This window comes from Juglans regia, chromosome 1 (genome assembly GCF_001411555.2).
Source record: "Juglans regia cultivar Chandler chromosome 1, Walnut 2.0, whole genome shotgun sequence".
NCBI lineage: Eukaryota > Viridiplantae > Streptophyta > Magnoliopsida > Fagales > Juglandaceae > Juglans > Juglans regia.
This window is the reverse complement of record NC_049901.1, coordinates 41409533-41431992: the sequence shown is the minus strand read 5'-3', so window position 1 is coordinate 41431992 and position 22460 is coordinate 41409533. Positions and strand designations below refer to the sequence as shown.

General features: G+C 31.2%; 2 protein-coding genes across 3 annotated transcripts; one reads left to right on the top strand and one right to left on the bottom strand.

Moving 5' to 3' along the window:
• Window positions 1–8239: 8239 nt before the first annotated feature.
• LOC108995632 (putative chloride channel-like protein CLC-g) lies at window positions 8240–13461 on the top strand. Its single transcript, XM_018971222.2, has 7 exons — window positions 8240–8550; window positions 8646–8846; window positions 9036–9213; window positions 9876–10138; window positions 10856–11125; window positions 11232–12363; window positions 13019–13461. Exons 1-7 carry the CDS (start codon window positions 8393–8395, stop codon window positions 13151–13153), a joined length of 2337 nt encoding a protein of 778 aa, XP_018826767.1. The 5' UTR covers window positions 8240–8392; the 3' UTR covers window positions 13154–13461.
• A 285-nt stretch (window positions 13462–13746) lies between these two features.
• Window positions 13747–18988, bottom strand: LOC108995633 (calmodulin-binding receptor-like cytoplasmic kinase 3). 2 transcript variants are annotated; one of them, XM_018971223.2, is made up of 8 exons: window positions 18818–18988; window positions 17764–18547; window positions 17418–17645; window positions 16860–17128; window positions 16018–16183; window positions 15844–15933; window positions 14808–15106; window positions 13747–14239 (listed from the first exon to the last, which is right to left on the bottom strand). In XM_018971223.2, the coding sequence occupies exons 2-8, from the start codon at window positions 18017–18019 to the stop codon at window positions 14027–14029; spliced, it is 1521 nt and encodes a 506-aa protein (XP_018826768.1). In that variant the 5' UTR covers window positions 18020–18547; window positions 18818–18988; the 3' UTR covers window positions 13747–14026. The 2 variants fall into 2 exon arrangements, with proteins under 2 accessions (XP_018826768.1, XP_018826769.1); XM_018971224.2 differs by having other exon boundaries at window positions 17764–18519.
• Window positions 18989–22460: the final 3472 nt, after the last annotated feature.

Genomic DNA, 22460 nt, shown 5'->3' with positions numbered 1-22460 from the left:
ATTTTTAACAAGTCATGTGACACCACGTGTTTTTTTTTAAATTCTTTTATGTGACATCACGAACAAAATAAGTGATATAAATTAGATGATATGATAGCATTTATCCTCTATATATATATATATATATAATTATTATGGATAAGATTTCTTTTAAATAATTTATTGAATATGATAAATTATGGAAGAATCGCATTTTGAAAGATTACATTTCAAAGATTTTTATATTCTTGATATGTCAAACTCAAAAAGTAGTTCAAATTTTATTTTATTTTATTTTATAACTTAATTCTAGTCATATCAATATTGCAAAAGATGCCTTCTTTGCACCAACAGTATGAAAGGAACCTTTTTAATGAATCGTTACAAGAATCATAATCTTTTTAGAGTATCTTAGACTTTTGGTATATAAAGTTCCTTATATTTTAATTTTAAAATAATTTTTCAAAATTTGAGATCTGAGAATTTATCATCTTTAAAATGTGATGGAATATGGAAAAGAGTATTGCTACTGATAAAGGCATATGTGCACACTAATAGACACATGAATAACTAACCGTGATTTCACTATTTATATGTTTATTAAGTCATCTTTGAATGTCGATGTTATCTCAATTCATCTCATCTCAACATCTAAATACCACTCAAATATAATGCTTTTTAATTTTTAATTTTGAAGTATTAACTTGGTATAAATATAATACTTCAAACTAAAAAATAAAATAAAATAAAATAAATTATTATCTTCTAAAACAAAATAGTTTAATTGCGAATATTGATTATTATTTATTAAAAAAAAAGTGAAGATTTTGAAGAGAAAAGGTATGAGAAGTGAGAACAATGTATAATGTTGTAGGGCCAGGGCTTTTGGGGCTTGGGCCCCAGTCCTGGAGTACCGAGCAAAGCTATAACGAGGCCTGGAAACAAAGTCTAAATGCTGGGTTTTAATGGACTTGTGGATTACGGGCTTGCTGGGCCTTTGGGGACAGAGTCAGCAGTAATGAGTGAAAAATACTTCAAAATTTTGTAAATAATAGTGAAATGATTTTAAGTAAAAATATTTTATTAGATTTTGAAAAATACAATATAATTTTTGTTTTAAAGTTTGTAAAAATTGAATTGATTTTTGTATTTGAATAATGATTAGATTCAAAAGCTGAAAACTTGAAATTGAAAAGTATTTTATATTTGAGTGATAATTGTGAATGAAATTATGAAAAATTTAAAGAATTCTGAGAATTTTCATAGTGTCCAAACATGCCCTTAAATCAAATTTTCTATCCCTAATCCTACTTATTTGAAGTTGTAGGCTAGTGAAGTGCTAGTGCTAGTGTTTAGTATAAGAAGATGAGTAATGCTACTCATCATCTCAATTCTCATCATCCTCTCATCATTTCATGATATAACATTAAATGATTGAATATTATTTATTATATTTTATTTGTACACCTATCATTTAATGTCACATTATTCTATATGAGAAATAATACTTGCAGTCGTGAGTGTGCAAACGTCATGCAATCGCTTTAAAAAAAATAAATAAATATAAGACCCACATGAAAAAAAATAATAATTTTTTAATAATGAACCCTATTCTTTTTTTAAAACGATTGTACGATATTTGCGCATTCTACGACTGACCATGATATGATATAGTAATTTGGACAAGTTTCCTTATTCGAGAGAGCAACATGAAAGTACCATAGATTTTGGCTGATTCCAAGAGCAGAAATTGCGTGCCCACATTTAATTCCAAAACTGTTGAAACTTCCCCCATTCAAAGACGACATTGATGGGAAACTTCTTAAAGGATCCCCAACTTGTTTGATGCTGGAATTGAGGTTGTCTATCTTCTCTGCTTATCAATTCTAAATTCAAATTTTAAAATAAAGTTTTTGTCATGACAAGTGTAGTGCATCCATTTACCAAACAGTCAACCCCCCTTCGGTTGGGTGCTCGCGCATGGTGCACATGGAAACCGATAATTCTTATAAGTTTTATGGTAATTTCACAACCTGATGTGACAAGTACATTGCATAAACTCTGTTTTATGGTATTTGAGTAATGCTAGATAAAATTTCAAATATACAAATATTATATAAATATTTTATAAAAATATGATTCTCATCAAGAAAAAGTGAATTTTTCACATTTTTTTATAATAGAATCGACTTTTTGATAAAGTGTTTGTACGAAACACATAAATATATATATATATATATATATATAATTTCCCTTTTGAATTTTGATATCAAGGACATAAACCTTCTCATTTCTTTTCTTTTTTCTCCCCCTTCTTTAGTGGTTTTTTTTTTCATGGTTTAAATACAACTTATACAAATTCCTTGAAAAATAATTAGCACACCCAACATTACATTTGGATCTAGAACTTCAAATTCTTTAAATATCCTTATTCGAATTCGCTAATCATTAATTTGTATTTAAAATTAAATTTTAAACAATCTAATAATCACAATGATTTATCTTTTTTTTTTTATCTTTAAAATTTGAATGAATCAAGTAGTTTATTTTAAAAAATTTCTAAATTCTGAAGAATCTCATAAAACGTGTTAAGATTTGAATATGATACATTTATTTTAAATTGTTTTATTTTGTCAGTTTTTAATTGGGGAGAGAGTACAGGACGATTAGGAGTGGTTTAGATTTAAATATGAATTGAGATGGTTTGTAAATAGTAGAATAAAAATTAAATTATTTATTATATTTTGTGTGGAAATTTGAGAAAGTTATTTTGAAATTTAAAAAAATTGAATTGTTTATTATATTTTGTATGAAAATTTAAGAAAATTATAATGATGAGATGAGATGAATTGAAGTGGGTTGAAATGAGTTACGAATACAAACGAAACCTAAATTATAATTGAACACACATTTTGGGCACATCGCGACACAAGAAAAAATTCATTTTGCTAACTATGTTGCAAAGGACAAAAGAAGGCTTCCTTTAGAATTGTATAGAAAAAATAGAAATAGTATTTACAGTCATAGAATGCGTAAATATCGTGTATTTTAAAAAATAAATAAATAAATATGAGAATTTAAATGAATAAATTAATTTTTTAATAGTAACTGTATTTTTTTTAAAAGATGTGTACAGCGCTTACACAACTCATAATTGTATCTAACATTATTCAATAAGAAACTATGATTTTATTTTTCACGACATAATTAATATAGAATTAAATTTAAATTGAATAAACCATTATTATCTGTAGATCTCACAAGATGTTACTCTTTCTCTCTCAAAATGTGCAAGGGCAAATAAGTTAAATTTCTTCCTAAAAAAAAATCTATTTCGTTGTCTCTATGAAAACAACGTGATTGGGATACATACGAGTACGATTGGGCCACGTGTATTTCACTTAGAAAAGCTTATTTTTGGGTGAGAGAGTGCGCTGTCGTATTTATTGTTGTGTATTTTTGTTTGACAGTACATAAGTTCAAGCCTCTGTGATTAAGTTTGATGAGTTACATTCATTGAATTGATTTGAAGGGTAATTTTGTCCAAAAGCTCACAGCAATTGTATCCACAGTTGTCTTTTGTGTCATTTTGGTTTTACCAATGAAAGTGTTTCATGTCTGATTAAGATTCTCTAAACTCTTTAATTTTCTAAATTTTAATCTAATTCAATCATTATTTTTCAAAATTAACGTCAAGAACTCAACCATATCAGACGTAATTTCAAATATTTATAGTTTTAAAATCTCGTTTATTTTTACATATAAGACGAAATGAGCTGAAATAAAAGTTAAAAATTAAATAAAATATTATTTTTTAATATTATTTTTATTTTAAAATTTAAAAAATATTGAATTGTTTATTTTATTTTATGTGAGAATGTAAAAAAAAATTATAATAATTAAATAAAATAAAATAAAAAATTTTGTAGAAATAAACGAGACGAAATTTAAGTTACGACATTATTAACATTAGTTGGTACTCATTAAGACCCAATTTTAGATAACTCATCCGTACTCATTAGGCTTTAAGTTTACTCTATTTGTAATTTGATGCAAATAATTTAAAGGGAACATCAAAGTCAGACAGACGAAACTTTCCCTTAAATTATGTCTAACTTGTAAAAAACTCATGTAGTCGGGATTTTATTCTCAAACATCCAAAAAGATAAAACCAAATTATGGCTTCCTTGATTATTTCTCTTCAAGTTTCCCGACTTTATATTCATTAGGAAGAATAGTAAAAAGCTTAGATCATTACAAAAATAAATAAATTGGGTCTTAATGAGTACGGACTAATGTTAATAATGTGGTAAACTTTCACAATTTCGAAAATATATTCTGTCTTGTTTGCATTTAAAATTCACTGTAGTTCAACTTATCTAATCATTATAACTTTATCAAATTTTCATATAAAATATAATAAATAATTCAAAATTTTTAAATTCAAAATAATTTTCTTAAATTTTTATACAAAATTTAATAAATAATTTAATTTTTATTTTATTATTTACTATTCATCTTAACTCATAAATTCAAATCACTCTTTGATTGAGCTGTGTCTCTTCCTTGGCCTATAAATGAGAGAGAGAGAGGTGTAGAAGCCACCTACCGCTACCTGTCTTTTTTATTACGCTAAAAAGAGTCCCATATCGGAAGTTTCCTCCTATCGAGTACACGCATTTACGTACAGAACACAACTGATGTGATTTTCTCGCATGGTTTTAGAGGTAAAATAATTAAAGTTAAAAAATTAAATAAAATATATATTTTATTTTTATTTTTATTTTAAAATTTTAAAAAATTATATTATTTATTTTATTTTATATGATAATTGATGAAAATTATAATAATGAGATGAGAGATTTTTAAAATTTTTAAAATTTAAAATTTTAATCTTAAAAGTAAACCAATTTTCTATTTTACTATTAAAAAATTTATTATTATTATTATTATTTTATAGATCGTGCAAAATAATAACACGACATAAATTATGGATAAAGATAAAGTTACTATCTTCTTACTATTTATTTATTATTCTTTTTATACTTTATTTGTTTGTAATTTTTAATCTTATCTAATGGTTAAAGAAGTGAAAAATTATATATTTTTTTAATTTTTTTTTAATGATTAAAGATGTTAAAAAAATATTTAAAAAATAATAAAAATATAAAATACTTTAAATATATTATAAATAATAAATAAATAGGAAGAGAATAATAAACTTATCACAACCCATAAATTATTGTCAGAGGGCGTCTGCCACTCTGCTACCGTACTCTCCTTTCCATTCGTTTTTTTATATTATTATTTCCATAAATTTTAGATTTTGTGATTTGAAAAAAATATATATATATTTGATTTTAATTTTTTTGTTACGATTTCGAATATTAAAATTTTAATAAATTTTTTTATCAATAGTTAATAATTTCTATCGATATAAAGACCACGTCACGGGTCACGAAGATGGCAAATCTATATAATGGATTAAAATGTTCTGTTACTATTAGATATTAATTTGATTAAATTTTTAGGTTAGGTTTGAATAGTAATTTAAGATGAGATGAATAGAGATAAAAATTTAAAATAAAATAAAATATTATTATTATTTTAGAATTTAAAAAAATTGAATGATTTTTTATATTTTATGTAAAAATTTATAAAAATTATAATGATGAGATAAAATTAGATGAGTTGAAAGTATTACTCAATCCAAACTAAGCCGATCTCGTGATGATAACAGTTTTAATATATATATATATATATATATATATATATATTGTCTTGGCCAACTTGGTATTAAATGATATATTGACAATGAATAAATCTTTTCATCAGTTACTGTCAGGGGTGTAATCTGTCCGGTCCAGTTTTGGATAAAATCTAGGACCGAATCAGTATATACTGATTTTTCATTTTTCAAAATCGATTACGCTCCTAAACCGGTACATCCGATTTTACCAGTTTTCGATCCGGTCCGGTCCGGTTTATTAAAATGTAAAAAACATATAATAAAATGTTACTTCTTATGATAAAATATTATTAATAATTTAATATATATATATATCATGTTTAAAGCATATGATCAATTAAATTTTCATTTTTAAGATTAAACTTTTATTTTATAAATTATAATAATATTATCTTATATATAATTATATTAATAACATTTGATTAAACAAATTACAAATGTTCATATTTAAGATTAACATTTTATGTTATAATTTATAAATTATAATATTAAATTATTTCATATATGATATATAATTATATATTATATATAAAAAATTAATATATTATTATATATTATATATATAAATATTTTGTATAATGTATAAAATTAATTTATATATATTTTTTTCCAAATGGTTCGGTTCGGTTCCGGAAATTACGGAACCGAAACCAGATCGGTTCTAGCCAGTTTTCATAATATAGGAACTTGTTCCAGACCGGACCAATTCAAAACCGGACCAACCGGTTTGGTCTGACTTTTCGATTTTCCGGTTTAAATTTACATCCCTAATTACTGTGCCAAATCCCAAACCGCACAACCTACACTCTATGTGTGAACCGACTTGATAAGAGAGAGAGAGGGGGTCTGATAAGAGAGAGAGGTTAAAGAGAGAGAGAGATTGAAGAGAGAGAGAGGTCGAAGAGAGAGAGCTTTAAAAAAAAGTTGTCAAGCATGGAGTGAATAATAATTGATGTATAGTAAAATCTATTGACAATATATTGCAATAGATATTAATGAATTTGCCAAATTAATGAATCGGCAAGCATTAGAATTGATTTTTCTATATGCATATACAAAATCACATATTTTAAAGATTAATTTTACATATCAAGAAAACCTCTCACATTGAATTATACATATTTGAACCAAATAATAAAAAAGATTATTATTATTTATTTATTTTCCTAACTTTTTTTATATTTTACAATTAGTACCACCGCAAATTCTATCATTTAACACTTACTATAATTTTTTTCTTAAAATTCTATCTATTGGTGGAGAGATAGGAGAGGAGAGAGAAAAAAAAATAAAAAAAGATTTAAAGAGTGAACAATGTATTTTTAAATTTGTAGAAATATTGTTTATAACTATGTAAGTTTTTAGATACGCATAATCTAATAAAACCTAATTTAAGATCATATTATATAAATATATGTATATATAGATACATAATCCAATACTAATGCTCTAAATAAATAACTATTTGGTAATTGGGTAAAAATCAAGATATTATTAGTTTTGTGAATTGGGATTAATTAGGGCATAATAAAATATAAAAAAACAAATGCAAAATTAATTTAAAAGAGAAAAAGAGTAGGGAATCCCGAGGATTGATGTGGATATATATCCTCTTTTGCTACTAACAAAAATAAAAGCAACAGCACATTTCTTGTCGAAAAGTTATTAGTAGAGTCCGTTTAATTTTACTGTTCATATATTTTATTTATTTTTTATTTAATAATTAAAGAAATAATTTTTAATTAAATTATATAATTTTTAATAATTAAAAATATTAAAAAGTATTTAAAAAATAAAAAATTTATAATTAACGATATGTCTAACGATAAACTGTGTCAGTGGCCCGCTACCATCATCCTTCATTGTCTGCTCGGCACCCTCAACTTATTCGGTAAATTTTATTTTTTGAAAAATCATATTTATAATTAGAGGGTGTGTAAGTGTTGTTATTCATTTTAAAAGAAAGTGAGTAAATATAAAATATATATAAAAAAATTAAAAAAGTATACTGTTTTTGTACAATTATCTAATATTATTTTATTTTTTCTTTTTTTTAAATGTTAAAAAAATACAAATTCATTTATAGTATTTTTTTTTTAAATATTTAAAGAAACAAAAATAAATACACCAACAGACTAAGGTAAAGTCAAAATGATCAGTGGCGAGTCTCTCGTGCTTCTTTTTTATTTATCTTTTGGTATTATTATTATTAATTTTAATTTTTTTCAAGACAGCGAGTATATTTAGCTTAATTAATTTCTACAATTTTTTATTGTATTTCATCGAGTATATTTCTTTTAAATCTTATTTATTTTTTTAAACTTAGCTTAAAAATTTGTCAAGCCAGTATTTATTAATTTTAAGTTATACTAAAAAATAATTTTTCGTAAACTAAAAAATAAAAAATAAATAAAAATTAATATTATTCAGATGACTATGTAATTACCAATTACCAAACACTGGCATCACTCGTTACCATTTTATTTATTAACAAAAGAAAGAAAACTAGAATTTCACTTTGTCACAAACACGACAACCTTCGTCTCAGAACTTGAGAAGTTGAGAAACTCCGAATCAGCTTTGACCCTCTCTCTCTCTATATCTGTGTGTTCAGAGTTCTGAGCAGAATCCAGATGGTGTTCAACTGAAACACTCTAAAGAAGCATGTCCAGCGTCATCATCAGCACGGCCGATCCCAATGCCGACCGAGAGGACTCCATCACCGTCCCCTTGCTCTCCGGCCTACGATCCGTCCCCAACTCCTCCTCCCAAGTCGCCATCGTCGGCGTCAATGTCTGTCCCATCGAGAGCCTCGATTACGAGTATGTTCCAAGCGCTTTCTTCTTCTTCTTCGAAATGGGTAAATCGTGATTGTTTGATAAAATGTTTTTTTATTTGAAAAATGGAAAAATTGCAGGATATTCGAGAATGAGCTGTTCAAGCAGGACTGGAGGAGCCGGGGAAAGTTGCAGATATTCCAATACACGTTTATGAAGTGGCTCTTGTGCTTTCTCATCGGTTTGATTGTCAGCCTCGTCGGCTTTTGCAATAACCTCGCCGTCGAGAATCTCGCCGGCATGAAGTTCGTCGTCACTTCTAACATGATGTTGGAGAGCAGGTGTTATATAATTTCACTCTGAATTTTGCACTTTGGTTCTGATTGGCTTGGTGGAAACTGTTAAATTTTCCCGAGACAAATAAAAGAGAATGATTGTTGAAAAATGGGACTCTGCTCTCTCTTTTTGTTTTGTTTTGTTTTGATGAGCTCTGGGGAAGCTATTGATGGGTTTGGGAAATGTATTGGCAGGTATGGAATGGCATTTCTTGTATTTTCGGTGTCTAATTTCGTTCTGACTCTGTTCGCGTCTATAATTACGGCTTTTATAGCGCCGGCGGCTGCCGGTTCGGGTATTCCGGAAGTGAAAGCATACCTGAACGGCGTGGATGCGCCTGGAATATTTACGTTACGGACTTTGGTTGTTAAGGTAGGGAATTTTTTATGTTTCTGATATTTTTATCAAATATTTTGGATTCTATGGCTTGCTTTCCTTTCCTTTTACAATAAGACCGGAGGCATGGGGTTGCTGAATTAACTAGATTTTTTTTTTTTATATATATATTATCTGATAAACGCAAGTTGAGTTATTTTAAGTTTTGCCTACTTTCTTGAATCAGCTACTCCGTGATATTTATAGTATATGACATTTTCTAATACAAATCTACTAAATAGATAAGAAGCATTTCTCCAATGCTAATCTTGAATCAGCTACTTGTGTTAGAGGTGTTGACTGCGATGAAATCCCTCCAATATTAATAAGTTAAACCTTTAAACTTTCATAAAGAAGGCATTCGGTATGTGTATCTCTACAACTTAAGTGTTGGCCTGCTGTTTGATACTTTGATTAGCTTCGAAACTCAAGTTGCCTACTTTCAGTTGAAGTTATGTAATTACTATTCTTACCAATATAGCATTCTTCTACAGACATTGAGTTCAAATGTTGCCAACCATCAGGCAGTTGAATGTTCGAGTGTTTAAAAAATCTTAGACATTTGGCAAGCTCAATATGTTTCTTGCAGAAATCCATGTAGTCCTTGTTTTGGAAAATGGTGAGAGTGTCTTATTTTTTTTTTTATGCTCAATGAACAGATAGTCGGCAGCATTTCCGCTGTATCATCGTCTCTTCTTGTGGGAAAGGCAGGGCCCATGGTCCATACTGGTGCATGTATAGCATCATTGCTAGGTCAGGGTGGGTCAAAGAAATATGGTTTAACATGGGGATGGTTACGCTTTTTCAAGAATGACCGAGACCGAAGAGATCTTGTAACATGTGGATCAGCAGCTGGAATTGCTGCCGCTTTCCGTGCCCCTGTTGGTGGTGTGCTGTTTGCTCTTGAAGAGATGGCATCTTGGTATTTTAACATATTTATCTGATCTTGTTTGTTCTGTACATCATAGTAATTTAATGTATCTCAATTTTTCACGTGGTGATCGGATCTGGTGCAAAACCTTGAACTTAACAATTATATAGTAGTGCTCTCTGTTTATTTTCATTTGTTGTTTATGGATGGAATGAAGCCTATATATGTGCAAACATTTCAGACATGAATGTCAAATATTTATGCTCTAATACTCCCTTTTGGGGGGTACACTTAATTTTATTTTAGTTTAACACACTAAAAAGAAGAGCTTGTTACCTTTTCCGTACTTCGGAGTTTTTCCTGCATTATATATGGCAAGGTGGTGGTTTTTTGCGTCATGGAAAACACACAGAGTTAGCCCTCTCCCATCTTGACGAAGCTAGTATTTGATCCCTAAGGTCTCTATTAAGACCTCCTAAAGGCTTTAGTAGCAAGCTGGTAGCCCCTTCTGGTGTGATTTTTTTTTCTGTCTGCTTTTTTTGGTATACATGCATAGATGAGTGTTCACAACATGACCAAGCTAGCAGTAAGTATGCTAATTGTTTTGTCACACATGCTGGTCATGGCCTCATCATCTTGTCCTAAATCATGCCAAAATGTCTATTTGTTTTTCAAGTTGTATGTGTTGGTGCAGCTTAAAGGGTGAAAATGCCAAAATTAAAGCATCCTGATTCCATAAAATACTAAGCACCGAGTTCTGTTCTACAGGTGGAGAAGTGCCCTTCTATGGAGATCTTTCTTCACAACAGCTGTTGTGGCACTAGTACTCCGTGCTTTCATTGATCTTTGCTTAAGTGGAAAATGTGGGCTCTTTGGTACAGGGGGGCTCATAATGTTTGATGTCTACTCAGAATCTGTTTCATATCATCTTGTGGATGTGCCTCCTGTGCTTGCCCTTGGAGTTATAGGGGGCATATTGGGAAGTTTATATAATTTTCTTCTAGAGAAGGTTCTCCGAATTTACAGTCTCATAAATGAGTAAGCCGCCTTTTTCAGATTTGTGATGTGCACAATATTTTTAGTGTTATAAAATGTTGTGGCAACATATTATCTGAACTCACTTTTATATTTTGACTTTTTTCAGAAGAAGCATTGGTTACAAAATTTGTCTTGCTTGCTCCATCTCCATTTTCACATCTTGTCTTCTCTTTGGATTACCATGGCTTGCAAGTTGCCGACCTTGTCCAGCTGATGCATCTGAGGCCTGCCCTACAATAGGCCGCTCTGGTAACTACAAGAAGTTCCAATGCCCCGCTGGTTACTATAACGATCTTGCCAGCCTCATTTTTAACACAAATGATGATGCTATTAGAAATCTTTTTAGTAAAGGCACCGATGATGAGTTCCAACACTCCTCAGTTCTCATATTCTTTTTTACTTGCTTTTTTTTAAGCATCTTTAGCTATGGGGTGGTTGCTCCTGCTGGTCTCTTTGTACCTGTTATTGTTACTGGTGCATCCTATGGACGTTTTGTTGGAATGTTAGTTGGCCCACACTCAAATCTTAACCATGGACTTTACGCTGTGCTGGGTGCTACCTCCCTTCTTGGTGGGTCTATGAGAATGACAGTTTCTCTGTGTGTAATTATCCTAGAATTGACCAATAATCTGCTATTGCTGCCATTAATAATGCTGGTACTTCTTGTCTCCAAGACTGTAGCTGATGCTTTCAATGGCAATATCTATGACCTTATCATGAAAGCAAAGGGATTTCCTTACCTTGAAACTCATGCTGAGCCATATATGAGGCAGCTGTCAGTAGGTGACGTGGTCACAGGCCCGCTTCAGCTCTTTCATGGCATTGAGAAGGTTGGTAATATAGTTCATGTTCTTATGACGACAAGGCACAATGGCTTCCCTATAATTGATGAGCCTCCGCATTCTGAGTGTCCAGTTTTGTTTGGTATAATCCTACGAGCTCACCTTGTTACATTGTTAAAGAAGAAAGCTTTCTTGTCCACCCCAGACTTGACAGGAGGCTCCAACGCCTCTAAGCAGTTTTTAGCTGGGGATTTTGCAAAGAGGGGTTCAGGCAATGATGAAAAGATAGAAGATATAGATTTATCTGAGGAAGAGATGGAAATGTTCATAGATTTACATCCTTTTACTAATGCTTCACCTTATACTGTTGTGGAGACGATGTCCCTAGCAAAGGCTCTCTTACTTTTCCGAGAAGTCGGTTTAAGGCACCTGCTGGTGATTCCCAAGATCTCTAGTGTAAGTAATTGTGTTATATTGTTTGCCGAATTTCACACCTTTCATGGGTGATTAGATGGTCTGAGACACAGGTTACAAGTTTTTGATCTGGACAAAGTTATAGTGTAATCAATGCACGTACAGGGCTCTAGCACAAGTTTGATGCTTTTCTGCGTACTCGACCTTGGTCATGTACTGCTACATTATTTCCTTTTGTTTTATTCCTGACGCATGGATATTTTTCCATTAAGCATATGCAACTTAATTTATGCCATGTTTGAATAATATGCCGATTGTTGTCTCTTACCCTAAAAGTCGAAGAGTTTGTCTTCCTGATTTATACCTTTCATTATGTATGTTACTCTTCCTCGCCAATTTAGATTTCTTTGGCATATATTTTTCAAGAAAATTCAGTTTTTTCCTCTTGTCACAGTAGCTTGCTTATTTATCCATCTAGTTTCATTCATTTCTGGTGCTAATAATTTATTCATCTAGTATTTTCCATTTAAATTTAATGCCACTGCCAGTTTTGGCTGATAGGACGCATTGTAGGGACTACACCATTAGAGCTGTTATTGCTTATTTGGTCCAGAGGAAACACTTCTTAATTATCATTATTTCCACTGTAGCATTTCACTCACTATCTGCATCTAAATGCCTTGTTTCTTAATTGCAGAGATCCCCTGTGGTGGGCATATTGACGAGGCACGATTTCATGCCGGAGCACATATTAAGTTTGCACCCTATGCTGGTAAGGAGCCGGTGGAAAAGATTACGATTCCGGTTCCCACCTCTGAGTAAATTATTTTAGAGCACCTCAGCAAGCATTGAAGCTTAATTATGAGATTAAGTTTGTGATTAGTCTTACTGGAGCTGCTCAGATTACAGAATTATTGGAGGACCGGCTTTGATTTCTTCTTTTACAAAATCTTTACAAAATTTAGAGCTGAAGAGAGGGCCAGACAATGACAAATAATGTTTTGTTATATTATCAAATTTTATACATTAGATGATGCAATGAACGAAGTGTATGCTTCATGAACCATTAGTTGTGATAATTCTCAATGTTACAGGAAAATAAATTATAAATGCCCACTTTTGGGAAGTTTTTATCTTCTAGAGGTTAAGAGTTGCAAAATGATCCCAGCAGTGAGAATATTGGCATGCAGGTGAAATGTAGGGTAACAGGTTGATAGAATAAAGTGCAATTTTATTCTCTCTTAGTCCCTTTCATCATTCAAGTAAAACTTTCGAGGCTGTCATGAATAACATAGAAACAAAGGAGGTTAAGGTATAGAATCTTGCCCCCCTTGAAACCCATATTCTCGTTCTCCACCGCCTGCTTTTCCATGGAACGTGTGTCCATGACACCATTCTTGATTCTTATATGACATCATAGCAAAGTTCAAGGGAAGCAAAACTCTTAATACATTCTCAATTCTACATGACAGCATAGCAAAGTTCAAGAAGCAAATGCCTTTCCCATTTCCTTTTGATGCTTGTCATAGTGTGAGGCACTGCTTTGAGATGAGAAGTTGAAAAACAATAAACATCTTCTAATGTGTTCAAGAATTAAGAATAAAGCAAAGAACAAAAAAGTAAGATTTGTTCAAAGGAAAAATCTGCTTCGCCGTGTGAGCACTGAAGAAAACACGATTTACAAATGACAACTCCCAAATTGCAGTCAATGCCCTGTCCTTGCACTCTTAAGATAGTCTGCCCTTATTGCCCACAACTGTTCTCCCACTGATTTCATGTCTGGGCGATCGTCTCGAATTGGTGCTGCACAGTGGAAAGCCAAAGAAAACATTTTCATAAGTACCTCTGAATCGACGACTTCCTCCATCAAAGGATCCACCAATTCCATCACATTTCCTTCATTGTACTTGTTAAAGGCCTGCACATTATGAAATCCATTGAGAACTTAAATAATTGAATGTTAGCAGTAACTTTAAAATGCATGGAAAGCATAACTGAGCAACAAAGTAACAATAAAAAGTGACATCGGTACCCTGCATTGGCGTTATGAGTGAATCAAGCCAACATCTGAAATAACTTAATCGTAGGACCAAATCAAGACTCCCAATGGAAATATAATATTTACATTTCTTAAACTCTTGGTAATCTCAGTCCAGCCAACATTAATAGATTTAACTGGGTAAGGTTGGGTGGAAGGCTGACAATAATAAATATGGCAAGGAGATAGGACTTTGGCATCACCAATTCCAGATTGCAGCCTAGGTTACACCTGCACAAAGAATCATTTGATAGAGGCATAGTCGTAATTTTGGTGTTTCCATGAGATACACTCCATCATATCGGCGTTGTGTTTCACATGTATTAATGGTTATCCCATGTTCTGAGAGTAACATGAGGTTCCACAGTACTTGATAAGTATACACAACTGCCTCAAAATAAATTTTTTTAAGAAAAAAAACTCTGAATGTAATAGAATACATGCTTACCCATCTAAGTGTCACCCGCTCTTCAGGGGCTCTCTTCATTTCCACAGGACGGTGACCTGTCAGAATCTCTATAAGTAAAATCCCAAATGAGTAAACATCACTCTTGGTAGTGAGTTGATAGGTCCTCATGTACTCAGGATCCAGGTAGCCAACTGTCCCTTTCACTTTAGTAGAAATGTGTGTTTGATCAGATTCCAGTGGACCAAGCCTTGCAAATCCAAAATCAGCCACTTTAGCCCTCATGCTCTCTGTCAGAAGAATGTTGGACGACTTGACATCCCGATGGATAATTTGCTTCTCTATAGCAACATGAGCAAAAGATTTGGCCGATTAGTATTAAATACATAAAGAAATGACATAGGCTATACGATATCTATGTCACATGAACACATGAAAGTGTCTAAATCACAGACTGAACATTATGCACTCATTGGAATAAGAACTTTTTTCGACAGACTATGATGAGGCATGCACCCAAAGGCAGGTCTGGAAGAGGATAAGAGGAACATAGCTCTCAAGTAGCATGGGGTTTCAAGCATTCATGTTTCCAAATACGAGACTTTTATCATCATTTGTTGTCTACATGATGAATGGAAACCATTGACTGTGGAAATCATGGCTCCTCAGTGTAATAACTGTACAGGGTGATAGATACAGACCACTACAACCCTCCTATTGATGATGCAGTTGCAGTAAGGCAAAGAGAGAAAAAAGAGTTAACATATAAAGCCATGTATAACGAGAATAATCATGTACGAAAATAATATTTCACTCCAAACTGAGACTAGGACATTGTGAAGTCTAGTATTTTATATCAAAAGTATTCTGGTAGATTCTACTTCTTTGTTGAGAAGATGAAGGAACAGTAAGGAAAATGGGGAATGCAGCATAAATTCTAAAATCACTTGGTTGTAAGATTCCAATTTCATCCCCCCCCCCAAAAAAAAAAAAAAACCCAAAGAATAGATAAACTAGGATTACTTTAAAGAATTCCGATTATCCAAGAAACAAATCAATTAAACTGAATGTTAGGTACCTGCATATTGATGGAGATAAGTTAGGCCATGAGCAACATCGATGGCAATTTCAAGTCGCTGATTGAAATCCAGAATTTTTCCACGCTGACCTGCCAGTAATAGCAGCAAGACAGTTGACATCAAGGTGTTCTGGATTGAGATATTTGCCAATCTTATGATTACACTAATCTTACCATCCAAATGTTCTCTTAGAGTACCGTTTGGCACATACTCTGTGATGATTAGGCGTTCATTTCCTCTGTCAATATAACCTAGCAATTTGACTAGACTCCGGTGATCAATTTTGGCCAGAAGGTCAACTTCACTACTGAATTCTGTACGCAGACTCTCAAAGACTTCCTACACAATTATTTCAGGTTAACACAAAGAAACTCCTTCAGAATGATAAATTGAATAATTAGATAGAGCCGATGACGTGAGACTCCATAATTGAAATCCCTTTAAGCAAAGCTAGATTGAACTTAAAGTGACATTGGCACTGAGCAAATATCAACACAAACTTTTCATAGCATAGAGACAAGACCTTGCAAAACTACTCAAAAGAACCCCAAACATCTGGCTCTCATAGCCCAACTGACTAGCTTCCAAATCACAATCTTTTTTCTTTTGATAAGTACTTCCAAATCACAATTTGCAACTTAGTTTAATAAGATTGAATAACATTCATCAATCGAGTTGCAAGGAGATGCTAAATGCAAAGAACATTCCATTGCATGATGTTTCCTTCATTTCAACCTTTATTTCTGGGCAAGTAAAATCTGATTTCTTAATTCATGCTGATATCAAGTTCTTCCATAGGCTGGAGACAGCTATGCAGTTATAATCAAAAGGTGGTTGTACTTTTCTTGATCTGAATGCTCTACCACATTAAATAGTTTAAAGGTTCAAAACAACTTCTTCTTGATTTCCCAGAACGTAAGTTCTACCATTAATATCAAACTTCAAAGTTTCTTATTTACCAAAAACGGATTGAATAAGTGGTATATTCAACATAATTTAATGGAACCGATACTACCTTCTTTGCCCGCTTTATGGCAACCACCTGGCCATCTTCAAGCTGGGCTCTGTAGACAGTTCCAAATCCTCCTTCACCAATTTGTAATGAGGGCGAGAAATTGCCTGTTGCTTTGGTAACCTGGTTCAGAGTGAGATGTAATGATCCAAGTCTAGTAAGTTTTGGTGACAATGAGAATTTGGAAGGGCTAGGTGATACTGGTACTCGACGTGGACTGGCTGGAATCTTTTCAGAAGTACAAATCACATCAGAAGAAGAAACTGAATCCACTGCAAGAACAAAAATATTCATTGGTCGACTATAGCCTTAAAAAGTAAGGAAGAACACTTCATCGGATCAAGCTAGCCAAGCTTGAACAATGTGGAGAACAATACCATAATTGCAGAACACTGTAAATAGTATAAATGTACAAGCTTGAGAGCCTTTTATTGACTCTTGCTTCTAAAGATAAAAATTAAAGATATAAGATAACTAGGAAAGCTTAGCCATATCAATTCATGGCTAGGAAATTATTAATTATCATAGATGACAAGATTCGTGATGAACAATTCTACTCACTTGAATGTGGCTCCTTAAAAAGAACAGTGTGGGATGTCGCTTTCCTTTTCCTTTGAAAGCAAGCACAGAGGAAAACACAACACAGAACCAAAACTCCAGTTGTTGCGGCAGCTATTTTTGGGGTTAGCCGTTTGTGACCATTGGGATGAATGTTTTGGTGGTGGTTTTCCTGTCCTTCCTTTACCTCCTTTTGTGAAAGTTTTCTTCCTATCTTAAATTCCAAATCAGCTGCAAAAACGTAACACTTGATTTAGGTTCTAAAATTTTTACTCAAGATTTTACTAAACATTATGAAATTACATTTCTAAACCAGAAACTGTAACCAACAAATCATATTGATATATACCTAGTGCAGGATCCGATTCACATCGATTACTTTCAAGGTATTCATCGAATATGCAACCATCTGCATGATAAGATTGGAGGGCCTCGCAGAAAAAAACTTTGTCGACTGTGTTCCCATTTATGTAAAAATGTTCACAAGCATTTGAATATGAATAGTCAATGTGATCAGCGCCACAAACCTTTGAATGGAAAATTTCTGAGGCATATATTCTTGGTAATTGCACCAATAACAACAGACTTAAAACAATTAGATCCATTTTGAACGAATAATGCACTCAACCTCCAAGTTCAAGAGCCAAATGATAATCAAATATGTCTTCTCTCTGTTAGTCACCAGAATCAAGGACCGAAAGGGAGATGCATAAATAGAAACCCTTGTGCCCCAGAACTTAAACCAGATAGGAAGAGAGGTGGAAATGCAGCCTGCACTCTAATATTTTGAATTCAGTTCAAGTGCTCAAATCACTGGACTATCTTCATGATACTCAGTTCACCAAGTTGACCGAGGAGAGAAATTCAGGGAGTTGAAAGTTCAACAGCAACCGATAACTTTAAATAGCTTCAACAAGGCAAGTTCAATCGCACCCAATCAATGCGAGACTTCAATATCCAATATAATTCCAATAGGATAAATTAAAACTCCGATGCAAAACGACAATACAAACGAGTTTCAAGACTTCAAAAGTGCGTACTATACATGTACGTTCAATTAGTTCCCAAGTCCTCTACACACGTAAGCTCAGGTTTTTGCCGCCTCCTGAGGATTAAAGAAAATCCTTCATCACCTAATTCACCAAATTGAATAAAAGAAAAAAAGAAAAAGAATCAAACCCATCCTGGCACAACAGTTACAAACCCAAACCCCAAGAACTGAAAGGGCTAAAATTCTCAAAATTGCATTGAATTGCTTGAAACCCAATTCACCAAACGCAGAAATGAAACAAACCCTTATTGAGAAAAACATCTAAAGCGAAAGAATCCAGCATATACAAGATTAAAACAACAAGATTAAACTCAAAGACGAAGCCACACATCAAAAGATACGAGAAGCAAACCTGAAGAGAGGCGGCTGGGTATGAAGAAAGCTGGGACAAAAAGTAGTTTTGGATTGTTCTCGAATGTGAAAAGGGAAGAGCCATAGATGGGAAGCAAGACCAGACCGGCCTAAAGTCGAGCAAGCAGACGGGGGAGACTGATGTAAACCAATGGCCTTCTATACCCTGTATCGCACAACATGTATATGTATATAAAATAAAACAGCCGGTTTCTTAAGGCAATGTTGACCGTTACGAAAGTATTCGGATACCCGCATATGGGCATTTCAGTCATTTCATTGGTCATTTACATGAACCTTTTTGTAAAGTACCGTATGATAATTGATAGATAGCTGCCCCCCAATAATATGTGATTTAATAATTTTAGATCATTGCAACATGAGGATTCTATAAAATAGACTGTTTATATTTCAATAAACAGTGCTTGAAGAGTAAAGTAATTTTATTTTACCTTCTATGTTTTGTTTTTTTGTTAAATTCCATGTTGAGTGCAATAATGGTTCAGTGTATGTTTAGTAAATGAGATGCGATGAAAAATTATCAAAATTTCTCGCAATCTTTTCTCGTCCATCAATCATATAAGACGTTTTTTAATTTTTAATTTTTTAAATTTTTATATAATCATTACAAATTTTACAAATCTCAAAACAAAACTTAAAAATCAACATAATTTTTTCAAAATTTTAAAATAAAAATTATATCAAAAAGTTATATTCAAATAATTTTTTAACTTTATAAAATTTGTATTCAACTTTTTCTCTCTTATTTTTCAAAATCTAATAAAACATTTTAATTCAAACTATTTTATTATTATTCACAAAATTTTGAGATAGTTCAAGTATACAGAGAGGGACATAGGTAGTCTAATAGAGTTAGAGATGTAACCGGTTCGGTTTTAGATATATTTTAAAAACGAACCGGTATACATCGATTTTGAGATTTGAAGAACTGATACCGTACCGGTTACACTTCTAAACCGGTACTTTCAGTTTTATCAATTTCGGTCCAACTTTTTCGATATTATATATATTATATAATATGCTATATATAATATATATAGCATAGTCTATATATTATAATTGTATTATAGACTATAGTGATATATTATAGTATATTATAATATATAGTGATATTCATGTTTTAGTATAACTACTAATACTATAAACTATAGTGATAATATATAATTATATATATTAGATATCAAAATTATATATTCTAGAAAAAATATTTTATATAATATAAAAAATTAAAAATATATATTTACATGAATCATTATGGTCCGGTGTTAAAAAAAAGAAAATTAAAATTGAATCGATTTTGATTAGTTTTCAAAATATAAAATCGATACTGGACCGAATTCACCGATTCAATTCGATTCGGTTCGATTTATTGGTTGGCCAGTCTTTTTTCACCCCTAGATAGATAAACATAGGAATTATAGAGAATTTTTGGGTCGTTTTATATGGGCTGTCTTTTAGCAAGTCGATATTTTCGACCATTGGATCGAATGCTACTATCTCATGACATGTGCCACGTGGATGGTTGAAAATGGATAGGACCGTGTGGAGTTATGGTAGGAAACATATTATAGTTGCTTGATGATAGGGTGAGGAAAATGATTCGGCGTGGTTTGAAAGACAATTTTTTAATTTATTTTTTGTTCACATAAAGGAAGAACATCGTACCGGATATAATAATTATTTTTTTATTAATGAATAATATAATCATCTTGAATTAAGAATCTAAATTTTAAATAAATATTTTTTTATTATTGATTCGTTTAATAAATAAATAAATAAATATTTATTGATTATTGATTATTTAATAAATAAATATTTATTAATTATTTATTGATTTGTTTAAGTCATCCGTACTCCAATGATTTTGGATACTTTTGGTATAATTTAAAGGCAGATTAATATATATATAATTAAAAAATGATATTTACAATCGTGAGCATGTAAGTGCCATGTAATTATTTTAAAAATAAAAAATAAATATGAGATTCATATGAAAATAAATTAATTTTTTAATAATAAATTTGATTCTTTTTCAGAACGACTGTACGATGTTTACGTATTTCACGACTATATATAAAATTATCTTAATAATTATATATATAATTATTGCAAATTTTCTAATAAACAAATGTCCAAATTTTATCAGTCTGTCTGTTCAGAAATCAGACCTTTTTTTTTTAACCCTAAAGTATTGTATGTCAGCGTCTCCCGACCTTTTGAAATAGAGAAAAGCAAATCCACCGAGATCCATTTTGATGATGGGTCCCGAATATAAATTAAAGAATTATTTTTTAATAATTTTTTTTATTTTTTTAAATATTTAAAAATATGAAAATAAATAAATAAAAAATGCCAAATAGTCTTATCGGAGCCATTCTCGTGTTCTGCTTTTCGAAATAAAAAAATTGGTGAACAAATTAGAAAATTATATAACTAAGGACTTGGTATTAAAATAGTTATTGCATTTTATCTTTTTATTTTTTAGATTTTTCATTTTATTGTTTTGTTTATTAGGCTTTACTAACATAGAACTTGTCTGCTTCAATTTGCTTTGCCAATAATTAATTTTATAAACATGAAGTTGTAAGGTTGGCTGATTTTATTTTTATATCAGTTATTAGTTAATTTGTAATAGTTTCATTGTTTTTTTTTCTAAAATATATAGAATTGTAAGATTCAATTGACGATAGAATTATAAAGTAAAACTAGACGTTCTTATCTTAAACAATGAAAAAATGTTTATTCACTCAATAATATCACAAGAGAAGACTGTGTTAGATTTACAAAAAGACTCTATAATATAAAGTTTACAAATTGACGTATCTTAACGTAATATGTTAGATTTATTTTATAATAATAATAATAATAATAAAGTCTTGTAATATATAATATTATATTAAATTACATCAATTTGTAATTTTTTTTTTGTGAAATCTTTTTGTATACTAAATGTTTCTCCTATAAGAAAGATAAGGATGTTGGTCTGCGAATGGTAGTAAAGTCTGTTGAAAACACTCCACTTTTATTCATTATTTTATCATTATTTTTTACCTACTTTTTATTATTATTTAATAGTATCATTATTTTTTTACTATTATTTACAGAATATCTAAGATCACTTAATAGCCAAACCCAATCTAAGGTTCCGTTTGGGTAGTGGAGTATTATGAGAATACTTCATTACTGTTTATTATTTTATTATTACTTTTTACATACTTTTTATTATTTTTTACTATTATTCACTTATATTTAATATTTTATCTTTACTTTTTTACTATTATTCACAAAATATCTGAAATCACCTCACTACTTAAACTCAACCTAAGATTAGAGTTGCAGCATCCACACTATCAGGAAGAAATGAACCATATATTCTGCAAAGGAAAATGATAGATTCAGAGTAAGAACAAAAAGAAGAAAGGGCCAAAAAAATGTGAAGTTCAGAAGCAATTGGCTATGAGAATGGGAACTCGAGGGTGGCGTGAGAGTGAAAGGATGAGGAGAAGCGGCTGAAGGTGACATTGCCTTGTTTTTTACTCTACACATCAGTTTAAGGTGGAATATATTTTATTGTTTAGGGTATTGATTTTGTCATTTTGTGATCAGGGCTAGTTTGAATAGTA

Bases quoted from the DNA above. Each gene is read 5' to 3' on its own strand.
- LOC108995632 (XM_018971222.2), top strand. From the start codon at position 8,393: ATGTCCAGCGTCATCATCAGCACGGCCGATCCCAATGCCGACCGAGAG. The intron at 8,551-8,645 runs GTATGTTCCAAG...GAAAAATTGCAG, and splicing joins ATCGAGAGCCTCGATTACGA to GATATTCGAGAATGAGCTGT. The intron at 10,139-10,855 runs GTATTTTAACAT...TCTGTTCTACAG, and splicing joins CTTGAAGAGATGGCATCTTG to GTGGAGAAGTGCCCTTCTAT.
- LOC108995633 (XM_018971223.2), bottom strand. From the start codon at position 18,019: ATGGATCTAATTGTTTTAAGTCTGTTGTTATTGGTGCAATTACCAAGA. The intron at 17,129-17,417 runs GTGAGTAGAATT...TTGTTCTTGCAG, and splicing joins TTTTAAGGAGCCACATTCAA to TGGATTCAGTTTCTTCTTCT. The intron at 16,184-16,859 runs GTAGTATCGGTT...ATAATTGTGTAG, and splicing joins CCATAAAGCGGGCAAAGAAG to GAAGTCTTTGAGAGTCTGCG.